The following is a 20,891-nucleotide window of genomic DNA, read 5'->3' on the forward strand; positions in this document are numbered from 1 at the left end:
GGGAGCCAACTCCTTGGGGCCATGAGGTCCCGTCTCCTGCATAAGTTTTGTTCCGGCTTCTGGCTCAGGCCATGCCAGCCAGGCACAGCAACTGGGAAGATGGCAGGAAGTACCCTAGTGAATGAAGGATAAAGACATAGGAAAAAACGGTGAGGAGGTGAGGTGAAAGGGTAAGTGTCCTTCTGCACAGACACAAAAACACTGCAGCTTGCGTACAGCCACCACAACAGCTTGTTCTAAAGCAAGGGGTGCTTCACAGAGAGAGCAGAGATGATACTGCAGACCTCTTCCCATCCCTCAACGCAGTCAGTAATTTCATCTTTAAAAACATAGCCCCCACTGATCCCAAGGAATCAGCGGTGAAAAGACAAGCTGGATTTAATTTACAAAGACTGACCCCAGTTAACACCAAATTAATAAAATTCAGAACTTCAAGTCCTAATGTCCTATGAGAATTTTCTCCAGGCAACATCAGTGGCCCCATGACAGCATTGTTCATTCATGTCTTCATGCTCCATCACAGCCGGCTTGGATCTTGTCTGCCAGCATTTTCCAGAAGCAAAATTCTGCTCTCAAGGCAATAGCAGGTAAAGCCAATTGGTTCAGGGTGAGGTTCTGTCCCTCTACTGATAGTCTTGTATTTAGCATGCTTCCTACTGACACAGCTCAAGGCACCTTGTCACGTGTCATATGCAGTTTCTGCTTTCTGCCAGACTTCCTTCAAAGAAGGCAACCACCGTGAAGAAGACAAGCCTGTCTTATGCACAAACAGAAGAAAATAAAGGCTGTCTCTTCCTGGTAAGAACCATTCTGTTTCTCCAGAGGAATGAAGATATTCCCTGGATAACTCTGGTACCTGTCTCTTGCACAGAAATCAGATGCTCATGTTTCTTTACCTTTCATCCCACCTACAGAATTTCCCCAGAGCAAGATACTGATATTACTTGGAAGAGACCAGGAACGAGTCACTGTTTACCAAAATCTATGTTTGGTTTGACTCCAGACCTGTCTTTTTGAAAGAGAAAAGGCACTTTCTTACTTGATACAAGGAAAGAAATAGGAAAATCTCAGCTAGCTAGTATAAAAGCAGCCTCAAATTCCTTTTGATCAAGGCAGGCTCCTCACAATATTCACTTGTTAACATATGAAAGGTATGGAGTGTCATCTGATTGTACTTCTGTAATTCTATTTTAACTCCTTATCATACACTAGCTACCTTGAAGGAACAAATGCATCTCGATCCTCCAACTCTGTGCTTTGTAAATCCTCCTTAGTTGGGGCACAAAATAAAAATTCCAGCTCATGAAAATCAAACATCAAGAAGTTAAAAGAATGGCAATTTCAGAATATCAGACAAAATAAGATGTTTAATTACTGGCGTTACAAATAGCAAAAGAACCCACAGCAATGATACTTAAAACCTTATCAAGCCCGCTAGGAATACAGTCAAGTCTATATCCAGGGCGTTTGCGTTCCCTTGTCTATTTTAGAGATTAAAAGGCACATGCATGCCTCAGAAGTTCATGTAAGGACATATACCCCTCTGAACAGTTCAAGCAGAGATGTACACTTAATTTTTGCTATGACTTGGAAATGGCCAAGTCCATTAGTATAGGCTACCCCATTAGTATAGGTATGTCGCACAACAGTAAGAGAACTCCCTATACTACTTGACCTTCTCAAAATCATACTGTTTATTGATGTCAGTATGACTTGGTAACTAATAACAGATGTTTTTCTGACAAAGCACATGTTGGATTAGACAGTGCAGGCAGCTGACTGGAAGACTATTGTGCTTCTATTGATTCTTTGATGGCATAAGACAAGGTATCCTGTCTGCCACTGTCTTTTTACACATACGCTGTACTTCCTTTTTACAACTATTTATGGTTCACAAACTTCTACACATGCTCAGTAGACAGTTTTTCCTCTTTCCTTGCTAGGTCTCATCACCCATTCATCTACCACAATGTCACTGACTCAGTCTCATCTGTAGTCAGATTGCCAGATTCAGACATTAAAGATCATTTTAGCCTGTGATTTAACCACCAAAAGGTATTCAATTATGCACTAGAACTAACTCCAAGTTGTAGTTCAGCTCTAACAGTATCATCCCCTAATTATCTAAGTCCAGTATTAAAATGAAAAATGGACAATTTTAAAATGCAGTTTTGCCTTAAACCTGCAGCTGAAGTTCCATGGCTACCCACAAGTCACTGAACTAAACACAGTAAAACAGAGAAGCAGCAATATCCTTCCGCAGCAGGAGTTATTTTGTTTGCTTAGACCTTTCTTTAAAGGAATCAGTTTCAGTTACAGAATAATTTGTGATGGAAAGGACATCTGGACACCATCTGGTCCAACCTACTGCCAAAGAAGGTCCAACCAGGTCAGGCTGTTCAGGGCCATGGCCACCTAAGGCTTGAGCATCTCCAACAACAGAGATTCCACAATCTCTCTGGGCAACTGTGGTTTGATCCTAAACTGGTACTTAATCAAAATATCTGATCTAGTTGAAGATGTCCCTACTCACTGTAGTGAGGTAGGACTAGACAGGATTAGATGACCTTTGAAGGTCCCTTCCAACCCAAACTATTCTATGATTCTATAAAATGGAAGCTTCTGAATCTATATTAAAACACTAATGTTTCATGTTTAGTTTTAAAAAGACAAAATGTTAATGCTCCAGTGTCTGAAGCCATAAGAGCACAAGATCAAAATCTAGCAAAAGATATAACCATTTTTATGTTGCACTGTTTGAACCAGAGCTGTTGGAAAGCAAAACAAACAACAGGCTGAAGACTTCAAATACTATTTTTTTTAAATCCATGCTGTCATTTCTGTCAATCTTTAAAAAAATGAAACTTTGAAATTCAATTTTAAAATAAACTGCAAGGTTCTAAAACAAATAATTGTTTGTCCTGTGCTACCTCTAATTAAGAAACAGATACCTTGTCATTGGTTTCTGATCCCTGTACAAAAAAGTTGATCTATTTTCCCTCCAGGTGAACTACCTGCTGGTTCACAGTGGAGGTATTTGGTCTTTGGAGTCCTGGGGGCTTTCTTCTCTCCAGTGTAGTGATTGCTTATGCTTAAATGCTTACTGTACAAACAAGTATACTGCATTCACATTTCCATGCTGTGATTAAGAATTATAATAGAAATAACGCTTTGGAAATAAATAAAATACTTTGGAAATACTTAGAAATAAAATGCTTTGGAAAAACTACAGGGCACTCCTGACCTAAGAAAGACCACCAGTATTCCCCAGGTAAGAATTAACTATTTGGAAATTTGAAATTTTAAAAGAAAAAACTGAAAGTCATTATCCCACTACATTTTACATTCAAGAAAGTCACTTGACAGAACAAGCTACTAAAACCTTTAATAGGAACAGTCCATAAATACCTTCTCCATTACATCTGAAATTCTTTCAAACTATTTGCACAAGTACATAATTTTTCCACGCCATGTCATCATGAACTCAAACAAAGTTAATACTTTCTCAATGTAGAGCTAGAAAAAAGTCATCATTTACACATTGCCCTTACAAAACAGCTGCGACAGTTTTGGAGAATAGCTGTCATTGTAGGCTCTATTCTACACAAGTTGTATGCTCTATACACTCTATGTATGTTATACCTTTACAAAATAAGTGACTTCTGCATGGTATAGAAAACCTGAACCAAAACCCTGGGCCTTGAGAAAAAAATATTTTACCCAGCTGGTATCAGTAATAGCAACTTCTGTAAAGAACACAGGGCACCTTCTGTAAAGAGGAAAACAAAAGACAAATTTGAAAAGACATGAATTACCATAAGTTAGTAAGAGTTCCACATGCACCAGTAACTTTTTCAAACCCTTCTGGAAGTAACTGCTTCCATATTCATCACACTTAAGGCCCTGAAGAGGAACAGGAGTATTATAGCTACAACTTGAATTAAACTAAACAAAATTAATGCAAAGAGTGTGGAATAGGTACTTTAGTATAAAGAGATAAGGTTTTTAAAACCTGAATATGCAAATCCCTGTCATTTTGCTCAGACAAAAGGTAGTACCTTTATAAAACCATATTTTGTTAATGGTTAAGCACCTCTATTCATGCATTTGGAAACAGTTTCCTTTAAAGGGCTGTAATAAAAAGTGTAATTTTTTACAAAATCACTTAAAATAAATTCTGCACAGAAGAAAAGCAAAGTAGGAAGCCCAGTCGGTCAAATGAAATTATTGATGAGAGTAGCTGTTTCATCACCATGACTAGGAAACCCCAGCACCTTGCCAACTGCCAATTAAGACATGACCTAAAGCTCAGTGGAGATGAGCACAGAATGATTTCACAGGCTTTGATCCTCATTGCCCATTTAAGCCAACTCCACATTTTCCATAAGCTTCATGACCCTCAGTGCACCACCAGGCTCTGTAGCCTCTTCCCCATGACCCACCCATGAGCAAGGTCCAGGCGAACAGCTGCAGGAGAAACAGCTAGGAGAAGCCTCATCTCAGGTCCTTGATCTTCCCTGCCTGAGCCATGCTGTAGGGTTTTCCTGCATCCCGGTGCCCACAAACCCCCAACTTAACTTCCCAGCCTCAGCTTGAACCTGCCTTGTCCCTGTGGACTTGTCTGGCTGATCCTGGTCACTGCACCAGACCTTTCTTCTGTCCTTACTCAGGGAGTGTGGGACTGCACCCCTCGCCAGCGAGATCTGTACCTATGCCCTGGCCTCTTGGTACCCTTGCTCAGCTGGAGGCCCACCTGCATGGTGGAGCAGCCAGGCCCTGCTGCTCCTGGCCACAGAAAAAGTACAATAAACTTGTACAAAAGCATGTGTATACACAGGCATGTGCATATATATGTCAAAAATACTCAAAATGCTCATTTTGTATTATCTTGTTCTACTGGAATTGCTGGGGTTTTTCCAGTGTTTGGGTTGGTGCTTTCTTTTTGTTGTTTGTTTGGAGTTTTTGGTTTGTTGGGGTTTTTTCATTTACTCTTGAGACCATCAGATGCACAGCTAGTTTATTTCCATCATGCTAAAGTCTGGCACTAAGTGTTCCATATTTTGGAAAACATATGTCAAGATCATATCTGTTCAGCTAAGATGTGGAAAGATGGGTAGTCCAAATAGTTGGTTGGGTAGTCCATTCACCCCCGTTCACTCAGGTGAGGTACAACACTCTGGAAGTACAAGCGCTACAGTGGCCTCCTTCAACTCCCTCCAGCTTTGCCAAGGAAACAAGTTGAAATACTTCATAAATTAAATAACTGTAAATTAAATAACACATTGGAAAGCTTCATTACTAAGGACTGCAAAGGAAAGGTACTCCCTCTTAACTTCCCTCAACAAAACAAGAGCACAAAAGGCTATCACAGACAACTTTTCCACAGGTTAGAAACCCTGAAATAACATTACTGCTATATTTTCACTGCCTCTTAAGTCCTTGCAAAACATGGACCACAACCTATTCTGCAATTCTGATTTTAAATAAATAAACAAATTGATTAAATTAGGTTCCTTCCTTCTTAAAATATTATGAGGAAAGTATCTGGTAGAACGTTCAAACTGAAGCTGGCAGAGTAGAAACGGAGCACATAATTTGAAAATAGGATTGTATTACACGACTCAAAAAGGGTGGGGGTTAATTGGAAAAAAAGATAGCAGCCCTGGTCAGTGCAATTTATCTCCACACTATTGTGTGGTACCACTACTGTTCTTAAACAGATTCATTCCAAACAGTGCAAAACCCTCCCTTAGTGCACCCAATCCATTTAGACTAATATCAGTTTCATCTGCACCTGAAAAATGTGGCTGCACATACACACTTGCATATAAACACCCCAAAGTCCCCTGTAATTCACTTCATTTGGTAACTTTGTGTACATACGTGTGCATGTGTAAGTGGTAGCTTATGTTTTCATAGGACTAGTTACTCCAAATTCAGAGAAAATCCCCAAAGACAAAATTAAATTCAAATAATAAAAATGGTAATTTTAACCAATTTAACTACATTGAGCTAGTCCAGCTGTGGATGAGTGCTGAACTGTAATGGACAAGCAGGGGTTTCCACTGCTTAACATAAGCCAGTGCTGTTTGTGTGTAACCAAAGCTGTCACATCAAATTCAATGCCTCCATTTCCATGTGGGTAAGTGAAATCACATCATCTGGACTCATTTCTGTTATTCCTATCATGGAGATGTTAAAAACGTTGGACTTTCAGAATCCAGACTGACTCAACACCTTTTTTTTACACTGGCAAAGGCTAATTTCACAGTAATTGTCCAGGAATACAAATTTACGTAAGAATTCACGATTGTTTCCTACAGCAGTTTAACACACCAAGCAAAGGGATAAAAGCAAACTCCTGGCTCAGAGAAATTATCCCAAACTTTACACTTTACTTTCCAGTACAGACTTGAGAGCTCTATTTCTTTAACAGCTATTTTGCTAGATAGATGGTATTTAAAAAAGAAAAAATTCTTGCAAAGCATTAACATGCATTTTCCCCCACTTAAATACTTCAATTTCAAATGCACCACAAAATGTACTCCCACAACAGTACTGTATTAGTATAAAACTATTTTAGTTCAATTAAAATGTCTAACTATCTACCCCCAAAACTACCTAAACTGTAATTTTCACTTTCAGCACTTCCAACGTGTTATCAGTTTTGTTTTCTTTTATCAGCTTATCGAATCAGGTTCTGCACTCCAAATGTTGGAAAAAAATAGTCATTAACTGCTAGGTAACAGCAGATTTTCCAATTTAGAAAACTAAATTACACACACAGCAGAATTACATGTATTTTGCTACCTGAAATTTCATACTAAAATTTGTAATAACAAAACACTTCCCTAGCTCTTAGGGCCTGCTGAAGTTTTTACCTTCTAATCTGTAATTCCAGGACAATTTGAATAGAGGATGGGGAAAAAAACAATAAAATAAAAATAAAGCTTGAAGTGGTATACTGCTGCTGCCACAATTAAATATATTCTGGTGTGGAAGCTTCTGGTTCCTCCCCAAATGCTGCCTAGTAATCATGTTGGGCTTTTTTTTTTCCCCAACAGGACATGAAAGATGGCTAACCCTCAGCCTACTCTTAACCAAAGAGTGACCTCATAGTTGAAATCTACTCTCAAATGGCTTTTCCTCACCTTTTCCATACCTATTGTTTTTCTTTTAAAGCAGCATGAAGTAGCAGCACAAAGCACAATATTTTAGTCATCTGAGCATGTAGCATTCTTGAATTATCCCACCAACTGGAAGTGCTGTTACCTCTGTCTTTTAAAATTAGAGCCATTATAGTCAATCGTGCAAACCTAGAGTTAGCCTTTCATAAAAAGTGCATTTTTGACCAACTGAACTGGAACAGCTTCTGAGCGGTTCTTCAGATCTCTGACACAGTACCATACAACACATGCATGCCAATCTGAAATTGGTGTGATTCTACATTCAGTTGCTCAGAAAATACTGCTCATAAGTCATGAGAAAAGTTTCAGAAATCAGGGTGGTTCTTTCTGTAGTACAAACTAATCATTTAAAGAAGTGCAATAAAGCTGCACCTAATATCAAAACACAGATGCATTAACAATGGTTTTTCACCTCCAGGTAACATACTAACATCTGGAGCACATCAATGGAAAGCAAAAGGTTACGATACTTCTTCAGATGCACCCATAAAATGAATTGGTTGACTTGTCACTATTCCCCAGGCAGAAAAGTAACTGTTCTGCAACAGCCCCAGGGGCGTGCTGGCACTCTTAGAGGCAACCACAGCAGGGCAGAGAAGCAGGAGGCTGAAGTCTCTCACTTAGAAGGGCTACTTCCATTCAGATGGGAACCACATCCCTTTTGTGGCTGGAAGAAGCAACAGACACTGGGTAGCACCTGCTGTACACAGAGGTGAGACGAAAACCAGTATTGCTAACCAATATTTTCAGATGTCATAAGTAGACTTCAAAGATGACAACAACCAAAAAAATCTCCCAAAGCTCCCAGCAAACCATAAAGTGCAGTGCGAATTCTGACAAAAGTTCAGTATGCATTCACTCCCTTTAGGAGAGAGGCACTGGCTACTGAACAAGAATTCATTTGGTTGTAACTTCATTGCCCTCTCCAAACTTTTCAACACAGACAGAGCAATCTTGCAGATCAATTTTACGTTAATGAAAACATTACCACAGAGAATATGCGTGTGTCTTCCATGACAAGCTTCAAGTTTCACCCCCTGCTGAAAATGTTATTATGGGGGTTTTTTATCCTCTTACCTTCCTCCTGCTCTGGTTGGCTGTGCTCTTGTCAATTCTAAAAATGAATTCACTTCCTCTTGACATATCTGTACCACTCAATTCAGCTTGGCTCTGATTTTTGACTGAGATATCCGAGCACTTCTGTTACCTCTGCTAAAATATAGCAAATACCCCACAAAAAAAAGCAAGCTCCTTCCAAGACTACTATGAATCTAAGCAGTTAAGACTCTGGATCCAAGCTTGCCTGCTGCTTCTGTCCTCCTTGGATGTAAGGGGAAATAACAATTTATACATGCAATATTACACACTTGCCTTACCAAAAAAGTTTTCATCATTTTTCCAAGATGCAATCCCTTAAAAATATTACCAATTTAGCTGTGGATAACTGTAATTGCAGCTACTGGCAACAGCCTTACATTTCTTTATTACCTTTCCTGGCCTCCTTAGAAGTGAGCAACAAACTGCCAGAGCCCGAAGACCACAGGTTTGGAAGGCACTAGGCCCCATGAGGGCATAAACACTAAAGTTACCCCTTTTGCCCTGAAGAATAATAAAGAACCCTGATCATTTCCACCAAGGTAAACAGCATAGCCTGGCTTGTGAAAATAAAATACCGCTTCTATTTTCTCCATATAAGACAGCTGGGGGTTGATGCACACAATGTGCAGGGAAAGGCTGATGGTATGGAGTTTTCTCTGCCTGGAGAAGGGTCGGCTAAAGGAGGACCTCACTGCTGTCTACAACTACCCAATGGAAAGGTGAAGGGAAGACAGAGATGCACAATGGCAATGGAGATGCAAAAGAGGCAACGGATGCAAGCTGGAATATGGACAATCCCAACTAGGCATCAGGCAATTATTCTTCACTGTAACAGTGGCAGAACACTGGAAGATGATCACAGAGGCCACTGATGGCTGCCACAGTCCCCTCTAGTCTGAACTGTTTGATGATTCCTTGATCATTCCTTGGGTTTTGGTAATGATCAAGAGACTTGTACAGCCTTGAACCCGATGTCTGTCAGTAAGCAATTCCGATTTAAAGACACAAACAAAAAATCAAACCAAACCCAACAACAAAGAACAAACCGAGATACCAGACACCTCAGCCATATTTTCTAGACCAACTGAAACACGACTGTGCAAAAGGATGGAGCTTCACCTATTATTTAAAATGAAAAATGACCTTGTGGCTGAACCGGCTTTGTTTTACTTAAGATGCCTTCATGAAAGTCTGCTTGGTTACATAACATCTTAGTTAAAAGAAAAAAAAAGAACCAAAACAAAACAAGCTTGCCCAGCCGACATGTGTCTAGAAATGGAATTACCCAAAGACAGTAGCAAGAAAATTTCACAAATAATTTTCAAGAGAATAAATATAGTAACAAGTCTACCTTTAATCATCTTTTAATTAAAACTGGCCATTACTTGTGTGAAACCCAGTACAAGCAACAACAAATATCAGAAACTAAACAAATTTTGCATTTGTAATGTTGTTGTTGGGATCATCATATCTAGGCAACTCTCATTTATAAACCAACAAATGCTTCACTGTACAGCTGTAAGCTAACAGATAACTAGCTACAAACAGCTTCTAACCAATTTCAACCAGCAATGGAAATTCCACTGAAAAAAATGTTGAATATTGAAGTTTATCAAGTGATCAAAGCTTACAGCCTTAGCAATTTATTTTGGTAGTTCAAATCTAGCTTTTCCTTGCTCTGCATGGTATTGAATGTACCAGGGTGGGCATTACTAATCTAGTTGTTGTGCAAGAAAAAGAAAAGGAAATACAGATCCCATATGAAGAGTCATACCATACCAAGCAATGACAGGCAAAGCATAAAATAAATAATCCTCTCTAACAAAAGCAGGTACTAGCTCACATAGTCTGAACCTAATCCTTTGGTCAAGAAAGCAATTGTGAGACTCCTGTAATAACTCTCTGCAGTATCAGAGCTTGTCATAGAGGAAAAACTCTGAAGTTCATCACAATAGCTGTATAGTTTTTTAAACCTCTGTTAAGTGCTATGAGCTTTTAGAAAGTTTACAAACAAGTACTCAGGCAATTCAAATATCAGACAAGCAAACAAGAGTACTTAGTATGATGTATCCTTCATTAATGTGTTTATCTAAGAACTGTACTGATACAATTAATAACAGAGGCAGAGAGCCAAAATAGCTGCTGTCTACATGTTAATAAAGTTGTTTTTCAGACAAAAGCAGAAAACATTGCTGGATTCTGCAGATGTTAAGCTAAACAAACAACAACTTTGGTTTGGGGTTCCCCGTTCCCTTCAGTTTTTGCTGGGTTTGGGGGGGTTTGTTTTCCTTTTACATTTATTTTTACTTATTTTTCAATTAAAGGACAACTTGTTTTAAAGCATACTCTTATTTCTCAAAGCAGCATGGCACAGCATCCATTTTGAAAAGGCTCCAGGTTGAATTAGGGGACCTTTAAAAAAAAAAAAAAGCCAACAAACAAAACCAAAACCAGAACAACAAACACTATACCACAGTTATATTTTGTAACTATAAGAGCAAAAATTTCTGTCTGGTTGGAAATTCTACTTTAAAACAAAACAGAATAGAAAATCTTTAATGCCAGGTTCTGCTTCCATGGCAGTTGATAGCACAGACTCAGGCAACCACATCTCTTTTTACGCCTTTCATTTCTCTGTGAGCAAGACCAACATGATCAACACTTATTTTGCCCTTCACTGGAGCTGTGAGAGCTGGTGTAAGAATAGGAAAGTCCTGGTCCCTGGATATCGCCACTGCGTTATTCACAGCTCAGAACTGTTAGCTTCCATGATTTCATTTACCCATTTGAAATTAGAGATGGAGGTTAAGATGACTTAGTTTTTAAACACTGACGTTTTTACCCAACCATCTCACCTTTTTCTAAATGCCATCTAGTAAAGAATTTCAAAGGGTTCTGCTTCTTTAATGAGGCATTAAAATACAGTCATACGACAAAAAAAGCAACTCTACTAAGTCTCTTAAACCCCTGGACTTACATTATCAGCTTTTATGTGCCTGTCAACACTCAACAGTAAGAAAGCAATGGTTTGCTCTTTGCCTCGAATTTAAAAGCCAGCTAAACTTCCTCTCGCTTTCCTGCTGAGAGCTTTAACTCCTTGCAAACTGTCAAAGCTTTGACACTTCAGCAGCAGGTAAATCTACGACATGATGCAGCAGCCAGGTGTAGTCTCAATCAGCCGCTGGCCACTAATTTACTAGTGGCCATTTCATTCACTTTGAAAAGCAATAAACTGGAATACACCCTCCTCCACATTCCCACATCACTTGCGGATCAGCTCTTTTCTACAGATACGAGTTCTGTCAAAGAACCAGGTACAGTTAACTTTCAGCGTGAAAGAAACGAAACATCTCAAATTGTAGAGATGTTAACATATGGCTAAAAAGCAAAGGTACTTCTAACCCAGAAGATAAGGTAAGTGAAGCATGTTCAATGGAATGTAAGTACAAAGAATTAAATACTGAAACTTCTTTATCCAGAACATTTCTCTAAACATCCACAGCCTGATGTGGCATTCAGTATAATAGCTCATTGAGGTTAAGCCCGTTATTAATTTCTTACAAAGGTGCCAAGTTAAGTGCACCTGCGGAAGAGTAAGATTTGGATTGTTTGCTGAGCAGAAAATGTGAAGTTCACAGCTGGGAAGCCCTATATTCCATTTGGTATCAGCTAAAATATTTGTACCGCTATCTCAGTATACAGGAAAACAATGACTGCACAGATAAGCCATGCCATTTCTCTGCAACAATAAAATGAGATACAGACTTACAATGGGATCCTTGAGATACTACACTTAGCAGTATAGTGAAAAACAATCCTTTCCCTTTTCTTCTGCTCCTTTCACACTGTAATTCCACAGTATACAAAACCCCTATTTAAGTCTCCTAACCTTGATAAGGACTTGATCCCACTCTCATTCAAGTCAATGGAAAAAGATCTCATAATTAACCTCAAAGATGCATGACTGAGGCACTGAGTGGCAAAGTTACAGGATAGCATTGTAATAACTTATTTGTGAAAATACTAGGGCTTTTTTTTCATATGGGGGGAAGCATTCTTTTCTTATGTGATAGAAAATGGAAATCAGCTTTGTCTAAAGGTCAACTGCTTCTGCTGAGAATGCATAAGTGAGACAGCTCTCCCATCCTCCCCACTCCTGGCGTTTGCTGGGGTGGTAGCTACAAGGTACTATACAGAAGTTACAAATGCATTTATGCTTTCAAAGGGGGAGAGGAAGGAACTAAAAAAGCTATCTGAAGTTTTGCCAATGTTGGCATGTCTCCTCCTTCAAATATCTTAAATACAGCCTGGCATAGGAGTTTCTCTCACTAGAAGGACTTCAATGAATCTCAAATGCCAAAAAAATCCCTTGAATCACTGCGTTGAACCCCAAGGGAAGCATTTGCCAGCAGGAAAAATAGGAACAAGAATGCCAAGAGTTAAAAAGTTAAGTCGGACTGATTCAGCATTCAGATCAAACGACTACACTTCTTCCTAGATTATTAACGGGCGCTCCAAGCAACCGGAGGCTCTGACACAGACAAGAACCTGCACATCACAGGCATTCCAGGAACCCTGGTTTGTCTGCACTGGAACAAAACCTCTGCAAAATATGCGCACACTCCTGATTTAAAAGCATGCCATCTCTCGTTGCCTCTCTGTTCACACGCATGACTGTTAGGCATAAAATACTTCCTTCATCTAGGTTACGATCAGCAGAACTTCTTCCTGAAATTCTTTTAAATCTTTTAGCATCCATAGTAATTTTTAGAAAGCTGTTCTAACAAGTAATACTTCACACAAAAAGCACATCTTTCATAAAGCTCAAAGGCAACTAAAATAATGAGAAACCAAAACAGTCACATGAAGGGACAGCAAGTCTTCTCACCAGCCACAACTTCAAATACAGATTTTGGAGATGGTGGATGGAATACAATGAAGCTTCAAGCAATGGTAAAGGGATCTTGTCAGGTCATATGGTAAAAGCTTCTTTAACTGAGCATAAAACATGTGGGGAATTCTAGCAAAAGACGAAGGACACATGAACCACACATTTCAGAGAGACAAAAGAGTCAAAGTCACCTAACTTTCCTTTTACTTACAACTGTTTAATAACCAACTAATAAGACATACGGATAACAGTGTCCAAATATAGCAGGTTAGAATCAGCAATTCTATTCAGTGTAGGTACTTAGACAGAAAAAAATATCCTTCCTACTTTTTGAAGTGCAAGCTCAATATCTGAAGTTATTCAAAACTGCTAATTTGTGAATCCTTCTTTCAAACAGAATGGCACCTATCATTATGCAGGTCCCAGATAGTCCTCCAGGTATTAAGAGCTGTCTCTACACTATCTAGAAATAAACAGTCCCCATAATCAAGTTTTAAACTGGCATATTTCCCACGCTGTAAGTGCAAACCCCACACTTTCAATGCACAGCTGAATTCGGGTTTGTGGAGGTGATTAATAATGAATTTATACTGTAAAATCTCACAGAAGAAAGTTTTAAGCCCTAAAATGAAGCCAATTTGAAATATAGCCAATTTAAACAAAAAATAATTCATGGTAATTTCAGACTCAACATTCACCCAAACCTTCTGGCAACTTTCTTGCGGTTTTAGAATCACTTCCTACAGTCACCTTTGACTGCTGTTCTGAAGACCTGCACAAGCATGCTGGGGAAGAGAAGTGGCCAGCTGTCCAAAGAAAACCATGAGGATGACTATGACCTTGACTTTGTATTGTACACATGTAAATGATTAAAAAAGCTTAGGCAGAAAGTTGCTTGGCACTAGTGTAGTTCCCCTACCAATCGCTGTGTTTCCTGCAGTAACAGAAGGTGAAATAGATTTTGGCATAAGTAGGATTTTTAAATTAAGAGTGCATATTTAAGAACAGTCTTACCAAAAGTAACTTCTCCTTTGCCAGTCTTGTCAAACAGCTGAAAGGCTACTATGAACAAAGCATCTGGAGCACACAGGACTGATTCAAATGCCACAAACTCTTGAAAGGATATCAACCTAAGGAATGAAGGAAAAAAAAACAAGAACTATGAAACTGCTTGCTTGAAAAAAACTGAAATACAATACAGCATAGATTATACAACAGAAGTAAGACCATAACTACAATGTGCACAATAGGGATTAAGATTTATCCTAAAATGCCCTATCATCAATGCTGTCAGGAGGCCTTTATATCACTAGATGGAAAGGACTTTGTTGAACACGGAACTATTCCTCTCAGCAAGTCACAACAGAACATAAAATAAGCAAAGCGTTCAGCGTGGCTACTCACCTCAGCTTTCATGTCTAACTGAACTGCCCTCTGGGGGAGCCTACCTCCCTCCGCACCCAATAAAGATATGAGTAACTTCCTTCAAGACTCAGTACTTAAGGCTTTTGGAAGCAAATCCATTCAAGACCTACATGCTGCCACTCACTTCAGAAGGAACTGATCACAATGTGTTATCTGTTTCCTAGAAACTTATTAGTCATCCATCACAGCTCTCCTCTAGTCCTGCATGTTGACTCACAAATTTCAAGCAGTAGTCTGCATGCTCTTCCTCAGCCCAAGAGCACTTTATTCAAATTCATTTTTATAGCCAGGTTCCCAATACACAGGCACAGTAGCAGAGCACAGATAAAAGCAGATGTGCCCTTCCTTAAGTTAGTTAATAAGCAAAAATACATGAGACAACTTAGCATTGTTTCCAGCAGACGATTTGATACAGCAAACACCCTAAGCAGTTCTAACTTCTTAGAGTCACACCCAAGGATTCAAATGGAGAATAAACTTCCATTCTGAAAAAGGCAAAAGCCAACCATTCATTCTTCTGTTTTGCTACTTCTTTAATGTCTAGGTTGTCGAGTTTAAAACCGTCTTCAAATGTGTGGCTGCAAGGCCTGCTGGCAGTCTGGGAGGTTTAAGATTGCCCTCCCTGAAGGCTGCTTTTTATCAGTGTACCAAGCGCATAGTTTTAATGGGTTCACATGGCAGTAGCTTGGGAACAAAGTTTCATTTCTGAGAAGCACAAAATTCAGTGTAACAAATGTCAGGAAACACACATGAAACAGTTTTATTAGAAACTAACTCTATCCTCGGAACTTTGACTCAGAAAAAAAAAAAAACAAACCTTGCAGCTGGTTCTTCAATTCAGTATGCAGCAACACAGAAGAACAAAGTGCTTGAATAGGTTGGAAAAGACACTCACTCCATCAAGTTATGACGACCCATGACTACACAGCAATTTCAAGACTGACTGTCTTAAGGGAATTAATTTCAAGTCACACAGAAATGTGCTTGCTGCAAGTCAGCAGCCAAACAGCCACAGGGTAACAGAGGCTGATTTCCATGAAGAACATGAAAACATGAGATGATGAACAAAAGAGAGCATTAAAAAAAAACAAACATGGCACAGAAAAGGCCAAAAAGCTGTTCTACTTTACTTCCCTCAATATATATGCACTAAATAAAAGTAAACAAAAGCACATATAGAGTCAGAAATAGTCTAACAAATAATTAGCTCTGGGAATTTGCCACCAGAGGTTATTATATAGTGTGAGAAATAAATAAAAAGAAACCTCCTTAGGTATTCTTAATATTAAACTCACAACTCGTGATGCCAGTAAACATATAAGCATGACTTAAGCTTTACTGGCAAGGACAACAGTGAGTTGTTACATATGCACGTTAGCACAAGGGCAGGCCATTGAGTCGTTTATTTTAAACTCCTTGGCAGTTCTCAGTACTCCCCACTGTTAAGACACAGATACTCAGCCTTCAAATGGAAGAAAACTTCCATCTCTCCTAAGCCAAAAGAAATTTTAAAAGATACATTTCCTTCAATTTTAAACTAATATATCAAAAGCTACTTAACACTTACGCATATTTATTGTTACTATGTGACTAAGAGCTTATAAAAGCTCACCGATTATTACTGGTTACATACCTGACAACTTCCACAACAGCAAACAGACACAAGCACTGAGTTCTATAAAGTCCACACAGAACAAAACAGACAGCAGGCAACAAAACTCTAGAATACGACTGTTTAGAATTAAAAATGTAAAATATCTGCCAACATAATTTTGATAAAACCACATTTTGTGTGGAACAACAACCAGCATATGTCCTTATCAACAGACCCCAACATAGGGATGAAAGCACAGAAAAGATACAGTGCCTATCCCAGCAGAATCCAGCAGCACACTAAGAATATATTCCATGTTATTAGGCCTGGATTTGATTAAACTCTTTGTACTAACACTGCTTCAATATTTTATACTTGAAGCATTCTTTGTTAGCACTTGCAAGTAATAACCCCCACTAATAAGTCAGATAAAAAGAACCCCATATCCATTTTAAAAAAACATTATTCATAGTACTAGGAAGATTAAAAGTGTACAAATTGTGTAGTTCTAGCCAGGCTGTTAAAGAAGAGACATTAATATCTGCTGTGCCAGCTGAATTCAAATTAACCCAATTTTTACATGTTAATTAAACCAGCTATTTTCTTCTTATTGTATTTTTGCTCCCTAAGTAGACTAGCCTGCTAGTGATTCCCAACAGATCTATTCTAACAACGACGTATTCATTTACTTCTATTATGACCATACAATACAGTAACTGAGCAGTAATTTTTCACAGTCAATTACACATGTGATTCTTAATGCTTAAAGATGCTGAAATAATGTGTACTACATAGCCATATGCTCACTTCTCTATACTGCACAAGGGTAGTTGCCTGGGTAACACATTTTCTCTCCAGTTTAGCATCACCATTTTGGGTTTTGCACAACCCTTCTCTGAATATCATTAGGTGTCATTAAACAGCACATATTAACATGGACTTCAATATACTACTTAGGAGTTATTTTATCTACCTAAACAAATGCTCATTTATGTTACAAAAGCAGGGAAAAACCTAGTGATTTTAATGGCACAAAGAAGGGGAAGCAAAAATGTTTACAAAATTTTACTTCAGTCTTGAAGATATCCTACCCAACTGGTAAAAGTCTTCCTTCACCTTTACATCCTCATTATCAGTGCAAGTATTGCATGATTTATTCAGGAAGGCTGGAATCTTGATATTTTAAAAACGTCCACACATGAGAGCTACAGACCAAACACAGTAACTGGGTATGGTGCAGCAAAACCACTATTTACTACTCTCTCCTTTCTTCCATGCTGCTTCTTTTGGTGCTCACACCCATGCTATCTAGGCAGCAGGTAGACAAAAAGCATTCCCACCAGAGAAAGTCTGCATGTAGCCATGCAGAGGAAAAAAAGCCATTACATGCTGTAATAATACATACAAATGCAATGACGAAGAGGTTTCTGCAGAATCCACACATATGTTTTAACTGTATCAGCAATTTAAACACGGTAACATAATGGGACACAAATTGAAGTTACATCTATTACTTTACACTACAACCTAGGTAAACTAAGTATAGTGTTAATTGGTGCATTAGAAGATAAATTTATATCCAATAGTAACAGAAAATGCTAGCATTTCCAAATGTTTTTTTGAGTAGCTTGTCCTAAAAATAAAGCACACAGTATTTCTCAGTAGAGTGTTAGTTACTTTAGTTCAAACAGATTAAGTGCAGTAAATACTTATTTTTGTTAGACTGAAAAACAGTATGTTACAGTAAGCAGGATGGAAAATGCTTGGCCTGTTGCTGATAGGCCTTGAGAAAAGCACTGTATTTTGGGGGAGTTTCTGATCCAGCTGAAGCCAAGTAAAGCCTTTTTTTTTTTTTTAACTAAAACTAGGAATTAGAAACTTAAGACCAGGAACTAGTAAAGGATTTTAAGCCTCCTTCATACAAACTACAGCCACATGAAAATCTATGTTATTACCCATCAACTATTTTGACAGGCTTCTCCAGCCATCAGCAGGAAAAGCATTTCTTTTTCTCAAAGGAAGCCTGAGATTGTACATAACAGCTATAGTTCTTTACACTTCACAGTCAGGATTCCTTCAGCTCTGGGGAAAGCAACTCTGCCCATGTATTTGCTCTGCTGATGAGTCAGAAGTTCTTGTGCTGTCTGCCTTTCACCAATGTAATTTACCCATGTTAGTATCTCTCACTGACTACACTTAGCACCTATACCTAACTTCTCACCAAAATTAGAAGGAATTGAAAAGTATTTGTAAAAGTGCTAGGAACAACTCTAGTGATTCTGGGTTCAGACCCTTTCACTGAAAAGTGGTTGTGCTTACCAGTCATGAAGAACAGATGCTTCTTCAAAGTAAAACAGGGATCCAAGACAGTGGATAAATGCTTCTAGAAATATCCTAGCAGTACTTTCAGAACCAAACTACTTTAAGCCATTAACGCTGTAACAAAATTGTCACTGCTCTTGCAAGCTACCTTCTATTTTATGCTAGAAATAAAGGTAAATTATTGAACAGACTCTCATGACCTTAAACACGTGTAAGTCTCTAAATACATACATACCAGCCGACTAAAAACAAACACTGACAAAAGCAGTTCCGTACCTCACTTTAAAACTAGGAGCTGTGGACTGCCAAGTTGGAAAGAATTCAATAGGAGACCAGTAGATCCAATTGCCATCCCTAGATTTCATGCCAGGAACCAAAAAGTGATTGACCCTTGCTTTACACAATCACCCTGCAAATTACTTTATACACCACTAGAACAAAGTACCTGCCTGGCCACATGGCAAAAAAAAGCTACAATGGGAGAGAGATGATGCTAATCCCTCTCTGAACTTTCCCATTCTTTCAAGTATTAGTGAAGCAGCTAAACAAGAAGAGAGCCTGAATACCAGAAGAGACTCTCCAAAGACACACTAGGAACATGCAGTTCCCTGTCACTGCACAGTCTGCACTGCAGAAACAGTCCTTACCCATGGCAGAAAGTATCAATTAGAAGCCTCAACACTACACCGCAAAACTCCTACAAGATCACGCCAAGTTATGAAACCCCAACTTGTCAACAAGTTCACATAGGCTACAGTTTTACATTTCACTCTTCCTAACACCAGCTTCTGCTTGTGAAGGAGATCCAAATCACAAGGTATGGATTATACTCTCAATCCTTTTATTACAAAATGGATTTGAAGCCATGCAATTTGGAAAATGCCATTTTTGCAGGCATCAAACCAAGGGAAGAAATCTGAGAAATGCTTAACATTTTCAGTCAAGCGTTCTCTGAAGCCACCACTTTCTTGCTGCCATTATGTCACTGTTATCAATATAACCTCCTACATAAATCTTTTACCAGGTGTAACAATCATCACATTAACTCACCTGCAAGGTTTAAGGTGCCCAGCTGTCAGTTACATGAGGCTAGCTGAGCAGCTGTGCCCTCATTTAGAAAAGAGAGTGCAGAAACTATTGGAAAAGTTCTCAGTTATGCATGCATCTGTTCCCTAGGAAGCCTGCATTCTCTAGTCATGCTTTATTTATCTTACATTTTAACTCTCTGCAACCACCAATATGAGTCACACCTGAAGTTTTCTGGTTTCTAAAACTGCCACAACTACAGACTTTAAGTCCGTAGCTAATTATTCTAAAGTTTCTCTAAAGATACTTTAAAGGCAGGGTTAAAAAAATGCATTCATAAGGGTGAAAAGACAGCTTGCCTGGGCAAGTACCAAAAGCAAAAGCTAGGATTTCATTAAAGAAGTGGGGAGGAAGATGGAGGGGTAGCTAATCTTGCCTATTGGCAAAGTCAGCTTTTCAAATGCAAACCATGTGCAACCAACTTCACTGCTGTCTTCCCAAAATTGCAAAGTGGCTCCCTAAATACCTTATGTGCTCCTCCTCCCTCCTAAGGGAAAAAACAGGCAAAAACCCTTAACAGTGCTACAGCAAAACAAAGCAGGGGCACTTTATTGGATGACCTCTTCCTACACCATCTAAACTTATTTTGGATTGCTATTTGAATGCGCCTGTGACAGATATACAAAGTAAACAGAGACAGAAAGACTGACAGAAGGAAAGAAAAGCAGCAGTTAGGGGAGCCAGCCAACAAACATGAAAAGTTCAGTGAATTAAAAATACATAGTAGACAGAAAAAGCTTTGCTCAGCTAAGTGGCACCTGCAGCCCAAAACCTTGTTTCTACTCTTTCCACTTAAAGGATACTGTATTCCTTTATGTATCTGTGGGGGGAGGTGAGGACCTGGGAACCAACCCAAAACAAAACAAAACCCAACCCCACCACCCTTCTGGGATCAGACTTTTCTAGAAGAATGGTTTTGTGTTTTTCACATGAACAACAGAAAAACATAAGGAGAAAAAAAGAAAACCACAAAAAAACACTTACCCATCTTTTGTCTGATCCACCACACCTGCAAGGAGCTGTACAGTGCTTGCATTAGGCAAACCGTCTCCAATTATCTTCAGGTACCGTGTGACAAAGTCATTAGGAGACATGAAGAATTCGCCATTCTTCTCCACACTTGCATACTGTTAAATGAATACAATATTTAGTGCCTCAAATACATCCTTCTCAAGGCATTTATTACCACCACCATAGTTTCCAATCAGGAGCAGGCTTATGTTACAGTAGATGACAGTCCTGTTCTGAAGAACCTACAGCCACTACACCCAAACAGGAAGGAGTAAGT

General features: G+C 38.9%; 1 protein-coding gene across 3 annotated transcripts in view; it reads right to left on the reverse strand.

The window, feature by feature from the left end:
* Positions 1–20,891, reverse strand: part of SLC25A13 (solute carrier family 25 member 13) — a 100,101-nt gene that overhangs the window by 51,481 nt on the left and 27,729 nt on the right. For all 3 annotated transcript variants that reach the window (XM_061468533.1, XM_061468531.1, XM_061468532.1), the window contains 2 exons: positions 20,588–20,730; positions 14,191–14,306 (listed from right to left, as the gene is read on the reverse strand). In XM_061468533.1, the coding sequence (XP_061324517.1) occupies positions 14,191–14,306; positions 20,588–20,730 (259 nt within the window). The remainder of the gene's footprint in view (positions 1–14,190; positions 14,307–20,587; positions 20,731–20,891) is intronic.

The sequence above is a fragment of the Pezoporus flaviventris genome, unplaced genomic scaffold, assembly GCF_033815535.1.
Source record: "Pezoporus flaviventris isolate CSIRO_AGI_PZ_B2104156 unplaced genomic scaffold, CSIRO_AGI_Pfla_v1 ptg000047l, whole genome shotgun sequence".
Lineage (NCBI taxonomy): Eukaryota > Metazoa > Chordata > Aves > Psittaciformes > Psittacidae > Pezoporus > Pezoporus flaviventris.